This window comes from Hylobates moloch, unplaced genomic scaffold (assembly GCF_009828535.3).
Source record: "Hylobates moloch isolate HMO894 unplaced genomic scaffold, HMol_V3 SCAFFOLD_1, whole genome shotgun sequence".
Taxonomy (NCBI): Eukaryota; Metazoa; Chordata; class Mammalia; order Primates; family Hylobatidae; genus Hylobates; species Hylobates moloch.
In genome coordinates this window covers 80,473,167-80,485,015 of record NW_026652276.1, presented here as the reverse complement: position 1 = coordinate 80,485,015, position 11,849 = coordinate 80,473,167, and the positions used below count along the sequence as shown (strand labels likewise).

Sequence of the window (11,849 nt, the reverse complement as noted above, 5' to 3'; positions counted from 1 at the left end):
CAACAAGACATAATTGAAAATCTGCTGGGTATTTTTTGGGAATGTTTTGCTTTCTCTAAATTGGTACATCGCCTTCCTGATTGTCAATTTTCCTTGCCTACATTTCTTCTTCTTGTTTTTGTCTTTAGCTTCTTTTCCTGTTTCTCTTTCTTCTCTTTCTCCTTTTCCTTTTGTGCCTTACCTGGAAAGTAGGTAAGAGCTGAAGATGGAGCAGTCACACTTCAATCTGGAGTTACCATGGGAGGAAAGCCATTTGGTAGTGATGGCAGAGCAGAAGGAAAAAGACCACGAGCTATCCGTGACATGTTTACCTTTGATCTTCTTACCTCTGGACTTCTGATTTTGCGAAACATATAACCCTTTTATTAGTTTAGTCTCTGTAGTTGGGTTTATATTACACACAGTCAAACATAACACCTAACTGTATATTTAACTTAATTTCTACACTTGAATGACTCCTCACTCACTTCCTTAGCTTCCTTTTTCAATGACATCCCTTCGTTTGCCTCTTGAACTTCAGGACAGACTTACCTTTTCTGTTTTTGACCCTTGGCACTCTTTTGGGCTTGACTCACATTCACTGTCTTATGCTCTCCCTTCCATTTACCTCCGCTACGTGCCAGTTTTCTTAGTGCACCACCTCCTCTCCTTTGTATGAGCGCACCCTTTTCTGAAGGCTGATGCCTCATTGTGTGTGTCCTGAGATGTTCTCAAGGTTTGGACTTTGGTTTCATGAAAACACACACACACACACGCACAGACACACACACACGCATGCACGCATACATGCACACAGAGGTATATATTCAGTTTCCAAATCAAATTTTAGTATAAATGGGACATTTTAGGCCACCTGTGGATAATTGGTGTAGGGGTGGTAAAGAAACACTTTGTATAAAAGAAAACAACATGAACATCTGAAAGTTGCCTTGAGCTCCTTCAGTGAAAACTATGAAAAATACTATATTTTGATCTTACCAATTGAATACTTTATCAACATAGCCATCTTCTACCTAAAAAATAAGGAAATGAACAAACAAAAACCTTATGTGTGAATATGCTTTTGTGGCCTGTGAGCCTCCCTCATTGAAATGTTTTGGAGGAAGATATGATGGTTTTGGTTCTGGAGAAGCTGACAGACATAATTTTGACACATACAGCGGTAACTTCTGCCCTGAGCTGCTCCATGACAATCATTTTAGGATGAATACTTCAGGACGCTATTTTTACTGAAACCTCATTGTAAGGCAAAAAACAGTTATAATCAAAGACTTCTTTAAGAAATGATGGTGACTGGACAATTTTGACTTTATATTTTCACATAACGAACTTAGTTACAGAGAGCTTATGTGACCTGCTCAGGATCCTACAGCTAGCAGTAGCCTTAGTTAGACAATTCTGGTCTTAAGATTTCTATCCATTTCAGCAAACGCTCATCGCTATGTAAACGAGTAAGAGTGATCATTACAGGTATTAGTTCAAATTCACTACCGCTGATCAAAGTATGTAAGTAATCTGTAAACGTTAGAATCTTATTGGTGGGTAAGTGTACCCTATGGGAGCACTATAGAGATAGAGAAAGAGAGTTGGCAATGCTAAATACAGCAAAGAAAAGTCTCAGGCTTGGCAATCACTATCAGACTGTCCCAAGATATTGGCCATTGCAGGACAAGGAGAACAGGGTACAAGGCATGATGGGCAAACTCAAATGCCTGCAGGTGTGGTATGCAAGTGAAGTGGGCCAGAAGTAAGTTCCTTGATGTCTCCATTATGTAGGTGGGGTGTGTGAGCACGCATGGGCATGTGTTGTGATTTTTCAATGTTGGTTCAAAATGTTAAAAGTTCTGTGCAGCCATTTGAAGCATGAAGTCACGCCTGTACATCAGATTTGACTTGTGGACTGCAGCTTAGAAAACACGGGTGCTTGGAAGGAGTGGGGCATGAAAAAGGGGGACATAAAGAGAAAACAGGCAACGGTAAAGAAGCTTGAAAATTTTATTTAATTGTATCTTTGATACAGTGAAAGCTGAGTATTTTTAAGACAAAGGTTTCAAGAAGAAACTTCTCTTTCCAGTTTCACCACTGTGGCTACCAGTTCTTCTCTTCTCCTATTATTATAATGCAGATATGTCATGATTGGAATAATTTACATTTACAAATTATATCATAGAAAAATAATTTTATCGCTAAATGTAAACAGGTTGGGGTACTTCATCCAAAATAAGAAGAAAATAACAGAATCTAGCATTTTCATATTTTAAAGCTGATATTTTAGCAATATTTTGACAAAACTTTATTCCATTTGTAATTTTTGGCTACACAACACTAAAAGAAAATTTATTTATTGGCATGCAAAGCAATATGGCCTCAGAATACACCTCTTAAATTTACAGGACTTAACATTTCAAACATCCCACGTGGCTAGCAGGTGATGTTGTGAAGATGATCTTGAATAGTGATATAGTTATTTCCTAGAGATTAAAAAAAGAAAATGATTTAACATAACTATAATGAGATGACATCATTAACTTATCCAGAAAATATTTCAATGATTTATTTTGATAAAAGTTGTTTATTAATCCCTTTGTCCGTAAATCCCTCCATCCTTTGGACTCTTAAAATATTTTCATTTAAAGATTATTTATCCTAAAGTCAAAGCTATCAAACAATTATGAATAATTATTAAAAAATCAAAATTCATCAAGATAAGTATTTTTTGGTGTCCAGTTCTCACTACTCTTCTTATTAAATTAAGTATGTAATATTGTATATGCTGCATTTCACCTTTGTGCTAAAATTTCAGCATAGCAATTTTTAATGTGACAATATGTGAATGATGTAACATTTCCAATGTTTCATTTCTATCTGTGTTTCTAGCTTCTTGACTCTAATAGACACTCAGTAAATGTTTCTGGAATAAATGAATAAATAGATACAAACTGTAATGATACAAAACAAACATAATGATGTACTCTTATATAACTTAAACATGCATAATTATTTCTTATATAATAAGAGATTATAGACTTTCCCCCTACATGGGGAACAGCTTGCAGCAGTATGACAATCAGTACTTATGAGAGTTTGATGGTTTTCAGAATTAACTAAAAAGCAGTCACCTGTCAGTGATTTTGGTCTGAATCAACCAGTTTATAAAGTCCCTGGCGGCAAGATTATCAAGAATGGTGTTCATCTCATCAGAGAAAGAACCATCAGCATGTCTGCGACCAAGTTCTTCAACAATGGCGACCTCTTCTGGGAAACTAAGAAAATAAGTGTTAAAATTAGCGTTTGATTAGACATTTTCAATAAATGATAATAGATTATCTACTACTGGTAACATGCACAAGTGTCTTGAGGAAACAGTAAAGGATTCTGTTTTTAAAGGGTATACTGTGAAACACCTGATAAAAACCCATGTGGACCAGTGACTACTGGAAAGAGCAAGTAGCAGAGCTGGGATCTAATACCAAGCCTGCATAATTTCATGCCCTTTTCAGTCTTCTAGGTTGTTTTGAAGATTTTAGTTTATTGACAATACAGAAACTATTGTTGAGATTATTAATTTGTCTGTAATTCAACTAAATATATCATATCCTATAAAACCAGAGATTGCTGGAACAGCCTTGCAAAATGCAGTATTAAGAGGTTAAAGCTTCATCTGTATTAGATTTTTCTCTTTCACTAGTTTACCATTGCAGAATTTTTGGTATCCCTTTAAAACACTGCAAAATATCGTCAAGAGTAAGAAACTATTTTACCATTGGTTTTATAAGTTTAATTATTAATGTTTTAAAAACCAACCATTATGCTAGTTCTCTTTCATCTTGAGTTCTCTTTAAATTTCAGTAAGCTTGTTTTTAATCTAATTTAAAAATCAGAGTTGAACATAAATTCTCCGTCTCTCATATTTCATCTCTCCAAAAAAATCAGAAAAAAATGAGATGGTTCAGGGGTCTGTTTGGCTGTGTTAAGATCCAAGCAAGTAATTAATGGTCTTAGTTGTTTTTCAACTTTGATTATTTAATAGATATCTATATGACAGCCCCATACAAAATTGGATATGTAGTTAAATATATGGATGTTTTTACCTATTTGTACTTCAAATATCATTTTATCAACATCTTATGTTTGGTCACTTTCAGTCTTCATCACATTTTTATCTGAATATTTATTAACATATAAATATATGTTGATCACATATGTAAATGTTTAAAGTTAAGCTTTAAATATTACATGTTTTCTTTACATATTTGAAGTTTTCAGCAGTGTTTCTTCTTTTTCCTTATCTCTAGCTCCCCTAGAACAGTCCTAGTTTAAATTTGTCTCAGTGTAGTTATTAAAAACATCCTATTTACTCTCACAGGTGGCCTGGTTTGGCCAAAGATTTAATACCTAATTATAATGCAACTATAAGGGGATAAAAATGTAACTTGTTTGGCTCTATTATTAATACTTAGTACCAAAACCAAAATGGATTCAACTTTTATATACTGTTTCTCATCAATAGGAATTATTTCCTTACTTTGCAAGACTACTAATTGCTTCTGTAATCCAGATCCATATATAGATAACTGTAGTCTTAAATGTTCTGCATCAAGGCAAAAAATGTCAAATAAGAATGTACAGACTTACTCTCGCCTTCCTCGGCCTTTCACCAGCCAAGCAATGAATTCCTTGGCAGCTTGGCCTTCCAAATAAGAACTTACATCACTGGTAAAGGTCCCTTCAGCATGTCTCTCAAATTCATCGTGACGTTTGGCAATGTTATTCCTGAAAGAAATGTGAAAGTTAAATTGAAGATCTGTCTCTTTGGCAATATGGTTCTCACCTATAAGCAGTGGCAACTTTGGGTTCAGGATTCTATGTAGAAGGGCTTAGGGAGTTTAGGAGATGAGGGTTGCTAGGGGATTTGTCGTGAAGCTACGTTAATGTTCTGGATTGAAATTTGTGGAAGAGAGCTAATAACGATCGGTGGGCTAAAGCTCCCCCTCCCTTCCCAGCAAACCCATCTGCAATCCCTTGCTTATGTATGTCATTGGTTATTAAAGCTGCCTTACCTTTGACTTCAGTCTCAATGGATACAGGCTATCCACGGTGCTATGTGACTTGCAAGCAAGGCAGCTGTTTGTTATTAGTAAGTATGGGGTCAGAGTTAGTTAATTGACTTGAGGGAAAGCAAAGGACCACCTTGAATTGTTACCAAAAGGACCACTTGATAATGGATTAAAGAAAATGTGTGATCTGCTAGTAACAAGCAAAGCAAAGAAGATGACCCCATATCAACATCAAGTGTGTGCAGAGCACTGTGGAGGTGAGCCATCAGCTGCTATCAGTCTCCCTGGCACATATTACCCCATATCACCTCATCTTAAACACATAGGTAACACTGCTCGAGTGTGAGGATTGCTTTACATCAATTTACCAAGTTGTGGCATTCCCATTCAGAAAATGAGGACAGTTGTTTGCATTTTTATAAATTTGTGATTTCTCACCTTTCACTGTAGTGCTTAACAGGGGCCTCTCCCAGTGTCTGCTCTGACCATGATAGCCATCTCCCTGTGGTTGTACCCTCTACTTTAAGGACCTTTTATTAGCAACTCTGTTTCTCCTATTCCTCCTGCTTGCTTTTTTTTTTTCTCTCTCTCTCTCTCTCTCCCTTTCTTACTCTCACTCTCTCTCTTCTCCAGTCTATCCAGACAAATCTATGTCCTTTTCCTGATTTTTTGATTTCTTCAGCTACTTTCTATGCATAACTCCCTTCCCCTTGTGGGCCACCCTCCAAAAAAATTGTGAAATTCCACCATCTCTGTGAAACCCTTGCGGATAATTTCCTCCAGTAGCCTAGATGCAGCAAAAAACCCAACACTCGTCAAAGAAAATCCAACATTAAAATGTATGCCTTACGATAGGCTTGTGTTCTTATTTGCTGCCTTCTCTCTCTATGCTGCGCAGCTAGGCTGTAATTTTAAATGCATGTCTTGGATTTTATTCTACAAGAAAAGGAATGCATCTGTTTCCATTCCTTACCCTTGGCTGGGGGATAATTTTAATGTTGGGTTTGAACCCCACGAAAGAATGTTATATTTGCTCTATCTTTTGGTAGAAATTAGATTGGTAACCTCGTAGGTCTGCAAAAGTAAATTTTCACTCTAAGGGAAAATGAGTAAGCAAGTAAATATTGCTAGGACTACCACTGGGAAAATAATTTAAAGTCTATGTCACACTGGAGGTTGGGTAAGTGGTTTAGAGGGGTGCAGGTTAAGACATTCGGAGGCATAATACAAAGGAGAGCATCCCCAATCCTAAATATCTTCAAAACGATCAGAGCTTATGGGCACTATTTGACGAGCATAAGAACTTAATAATGTCAAGAGAAATTTTAGAACTATTTAATACATTTATGAGCAAGTTTTGAGCCAGGTTCAGACTCTTACCTGTTCCTCTTGGTATTCATCAACCACTGCACAAAATCTTGGGCACGCCTGGAGTCCAGATACTTGCTGTAGTCACTGGTGAATGTGCCCTGTGAATGGCGCTTGTCCTCATTCATCTGATCAGGATCACTGAGTGGGTCTGCCTGGGAAGCTGAGAATGATCTGTGAAGAACAGTGATTGGTACAACATAAATCTCTCCTCAAGAGTAGACTCACTTGAGAAGCATCTTCACTACAAAATACAAGACCATATAAAACAGTAAGGCAGGCATCTAGAGTATTTCAATAGGTAGTTTAGAGAGATCTTCCTTAGCTTGTCAGGAGAATCCCATCGTTTTAGTATAGTTGCATACGCTATTATTCTGAATTCTAGAAACGTGTTTCTCAACTGACTTCTTTTTTTCTGAAATAGGATTAAACAAATCTTTTTCTACTAATTAATCTACTCATGATTATGCTAATAGTGACAGAAGAGAGTAGTGACTTGAATATTTTAAAAGAGTGAAGAATCCCAAATCATTTCTTTGGGCAGCAGATTTAAGCTCCCAATTTTGTTTTGCATATGTTAATATGAAAACAGCACAATTATCTAGTTATATGGTGGCTAATAGTGGAAGGAAGACAACTAAAAGTTCAAAGAAAGGCAAGAAAAAAGACACTTGCTAATTTGAAACTGTATCATGAATAATCCATATGCCACTAATCAACAGTTGGTTGGCATGGTAAATACATGGGAAAATAATCAATGTAATTAATACTCAGAAATGAGATACTATTTTTACCTATGAAATTAGCAAAGATTGAATGCTGAGGAGGATATCATGAGGAGTATTTCTATACTGCTGATGAGAGTGTGCATGTGTATGAACTTTCTGGAAAGCAAGTTGGCAAGATGTTATAAAAGGTTTAAACTCATTCAGACCCTTTGACACAGTATTTCTACAACTAGAAACCTATGTGCAAAAAATAGTAAGACATGTAGGAAAGTGTGTATATAAAATGTCTGCAACATTCTTTGTGGAATAAATTTTAAGACCTCTTAAGCTTTACAAATAAGTAGCTAAACAAGTATTGTACATTTATGAGATGAAATAGTATGCAGCCATTAAATATCATGTTGAATAGATATTTTTAATAATATAATAAAAGTGTATAATAATACAACGTTAAGATATTAAGCATGATACAAAGCCATATAATGAGCCAAGAGATATTTATGTATGGTTTACATAAAACACAGGAAAGTAATACACCAAATTTGTTTACTTTGAATAGCTTTCTTTGGACAGAGGAATTTTGAGTACTTAATATTTTTTGCATATTTTTCATACTTTCCATTATGAACATGTATGGCTTTTACATTTAGGAAGAAATAATGCTATTTTTTAAAGGAGGGAAAAAGAGAAAAAGGTTGGTGTGAATAATTGGAGTAATCTATTATGCAGTGTGTGAGTAATGAATTGATAAATAGGATCATCCGTAGATTTCAAGGAGCTATAATTTCCCATGTAACGTGTTTTTCAACATTTCTCTCCCCTTTTATTATAAAAAACACATACTATGATCTACACTCCAACAAAGTCTGCTTTTATCACAAGGATACTTTAAACATTTGATCATTGTGCAGAATATTTACTCTAAATTACTGAGAACTTATTCACTAATCATAGTTTTCACAGGCTTTATTCCAACCATATTGATATGTTAGTTCGAGACTACAGATTTAATACCTGGATTTCTCCTCTGTGTCTTGAAGGGAACGTTGCCAGCTGCCTTGTACCAGCATTACAAACAATCCAGCCACAAAGTAAATGCTTTTCATTTCTGCTGTCTGTCAGAACACAGAATGGGGGTAGGGTGAGGGGGGCAGGCAAGCATTTTTAAACATGTCAGGCTAAATTAGCTAGATTTGACTAGATAAGTAACATAAGTAGAAAGAAAAAGCTAGTGTTATCAGTTTTATTCTGATTATATTTTCAGCTTAATTTTAAATAGTGGGTTATATTTTTTCCCAAGATTTTTTGGAGGCAAAAAAGGACACAAAAGATGTGTTCCACCATTACGCTTTTTCATTAATGTAGGGACACTTCTGTTTAATAATTAGAAGGCTCATTTTCAGACTGGAAATTAAAATGTCCACAATCAACATTTAAAATACCCACTGTAGATGATATGCTACATATGGTTAGCCTGAATGGCACCTTATCCATCATGCCACCTCCCTCACTATCAGTCTGGCTTTCAATTAATAGTCCTTCACTTCCAAGCATTTACATTATACTGCATTTCAACCATCTTAAAGCAGCCTCAGGCTACAACTTGGCATACCAGCTGTCGGTTCAGATGTATTATTCATTTATATTTTAAATAGTGTAACTTGGTCTAGACTTTGTAATTATAAAGCGGCCAACAGATTTGAGGTATTTTAGGGTGCTTTGACCTGTTCTAAATTAAAGGGAAAAAATCATTTTAAAGACAAGCAATTTGCAACAAGAACTAATGCTTCTGGCAACGTGAACAATCATAACTAAAAAACTAAGAGATTACAATCTAAAAGAAAATTAGAGCTTGCTTCTAAAGTCATAAAAGTCCCCAGGTTGTTTTCTAATTGGACTTAGATGAGGACATGTCATTCACTGCTGGTGGCACCATAGACTTGGTTATAGGATACACCTGATTGCTTGTCCCTGTGTCACAAGCAGATGCCCTGTGAAGCCATAGTATGTTAAGGATGTGACGATGCAGTGTAGATGGGGACTGGGACCAACATGAATGTGGGACAAAGTGTCCCCACAGAGCAAGTGCTTCTATATTCTGAATGGGAATGTCAAGTCCAGTATTTGTCATGGATCTCTGCTACTTTGAAACCCAATGGTGTTTCCTTTGAGAAGCGGGCATTTCAATCTAAGTTGGACTATGCTTATCCACAAATAATTTGAATGAGTATTTTTAGCAAATGCCATTTGGTTTGGAATAAGGATTTCACAAATATTATCATTTTTAAACTATCAATCTTTTCCTTAATATCTTAGCTGTATTTACTATCTCTGGCACTAAAACATAGACACTGTAATACCTGCAGCAGTAACTTTTTTCTTTGAAATAATAAGTTTTTTGTACACTGAATGGACGATTAGACAAAGGAACATAATAAAAAATATATTCACCTTTCTTCATACATCAACATCAAATTACCAATCTGACATTTTGCTACGCTTCAGTTTAACTGGTTGGCAGACTTTGGAAACCTTGCCATATATTTAGGTAGTATCTACTGATTATAACTGTCAATTGTTATATCCACGCTTTCAGGAATATTTAAATATTAAAGTAAGCACTTCTTTTTAAAATTATACCACTGTTGGAAAGTTTCTTGTAAAAGCTTTTAGTCTTTCACAAGACTGAAAAAAAAAACAAACTCATTCCACCCAAAGTCCTAAGCGTTTTGCAATATCTCCTATTATGTTCCATTGAGGCAGATTTAGAGCAGGAGGTATCCTGCCACTTCAGGAGCTGATGGAAGAAAGAACAACCATAAACCACATAAAGAAGTGAGCGTTCCGTGTCTAATAATATTACCAACAATAAACGACTTCTTCTGAAGAAAGAACTGGCTTTAAAAATCTCACTTATTTGTTTGTGAAAGTCTACCGAATTGTGAAAAAAAAAAAAAGAATAGAGTTAATTGTTTGAATACAATTGCTGAGAAAGTAAAGATTTATGTCATTTTAGTATCAAAATCTTATTCAATAAGAAAATAATTTCCAATTAATTTCCCCCCTCTTTAGGTAGTCTAAAAAGAGGCTGCAGTTTTGTAAGAACTAGAGATTTCCACTAAAATTTAAAGGAAAGTATGGTAACAATAAATAGGAAGACTTATAGAAAGATTAATCTTAGACCTAAAAAAGAAGACATTATATTCTATCCCCAAATATGTTGGCATTGTAGTCCATATAAATCCTTTTTTAAACTGGTTAGCTCATTTTATGTAATAGGTCTTCAGTATGTATGGAAAAATACATCACTTAATCATTTACTCCATCGAAGATCTTTGTAAATTTGTTTTTTGTCTCTAGGAGCTTAATCTAAAAAGACAAATTAAAATTTTATTCCAGAGGGTAGCTATTTTAGATTTTATTACTATTTGTCCTCAATACATAGTAAATAGTTATTAATCTATGGCTTCACTCAGATCCATCCAAAGAAAACCCCCCAAATAGATGACACTTGTTCTCTGCACCAAGTACGCTATGTTTTATTTACAAAGAGTTGCTTTCATGGACTTTGATTTTTTTGATAGATGTCTGAAATTTGAATATTTGAAAGATGATATTTAATTTGCTCTTTTGGAAAACCAGAGATTTTAATTGGTAAAAAGCAATTTCTGTTATAGGCTCCCTAATGGACACATTTCTGCTTACTTTAAAAGACGCCTTCTGTTCAAAGTAGTATACACATCTATCAAGTCCAAGAAAAATATTTATTCTTCAAAATGTTACCAATTATTTTAAAATACAATTCTCATAACAGTTAAGTATCGTAACAAGTGCATTGATTTGAATCTTTGTTTTTCTATTTTATATTTTTGCATGTAATTATTTTTCCGACTCGCTTTGCGGCTTCGCTATATTAAAGTACACGTAAATGCATTTGATATAACCTTTTCCATCTCAGTTCCTCTCTGTGTACTATTAGTAATAAAGTCTAAGATGAAAGAACAACATTTTCATTTATAATATTTTGATCCCTCAAAAATACTTCACTGTCCGCCAAACAGGATTTACAATTTTATAATCATCTTACCTTCCGGTAGTGTGTGCTGTAGAACACAGCAGGTGAAGAGAGAGCAAGCCCTCTTTGGGAACTTTTGATGTGCTCTGTGTCCTAAGCTCTGCACTTCTGCACCAAGGCGCACTGCTTTTATATACTCTCCAGCTCTGTTTAGCCTCACAGATATTACACTGACAATATAAATTTCTCATCTGTAAATAATGAGTTTTTGTTACAAATGACTTCCCTCGCCCACTCACTTTGCTCATCTGCATTCTATGCTTATATTGGGTGAGAGACCTTAGAGACCTGGAAACTTTTTATGCACTCTTGTGTCTTTTTTTTTTTTTTTTTTTTTTTTTTTTTTTTTTGGTTGGGAATGGAAAGAGAAGCTTGGAAATTCACCTTCCACTTTCGATCAGGCATGAAAATCACTTAAGTTCTCTAAAGTGAATTTTGATGTTGAAGACAAAAGACCTTGAAATTACATAGCCCATGGCCAGCCCTGTTTTGTGCATGGCTTCATTTGAGGTTCTTACAAGTCTTTGGTTTGCTACCCAGCCATGATGAATTTACCTGAATATAACAATCACTTCGGTCATTCATTTATCCAAATAATGATCATTCATGCAAAAGATACGT

The 11,849-nt window shown here is 35.1% G+C and overlaps 1 protein-coding gene across 1 annotated transcript; it reads right to left on the bottom strand.

The window, feature by feature from the left end:
* Positions 1 to 1,981: 1,981 nt before the first annotated feature.
* On the bottom strand, positions 1,982 to 11,331 carry GCG (glucagon). Its single transcript, XM_032755563.2, has 6 exons — positions 11,241 to 11,331; positions 8,168 to 8,268; positions 6,438 to 6,599; positions 4,636 to 4,773; positions 3,120 to 3,263; positions 1,982 to 2,471 (listed from the first exon to the last, which is right to left on the bottom strand). The coding sequence occupies exons 2-6, from the start codon at positions 8,257 to 8,259 to the stop codon at positions 2,465 to 2,467; spliced, it is 543 nt and encodes a 180-aa protein (XP_032611454.1). The 5' UTR covers positions 8,260 to 8,268; positions 11,241 to 11,331; the 3' UTR covers positions 1,982 to 2,464.
* Positions 11,332 to 11,849: the final 518 nt, after the last annotated feature.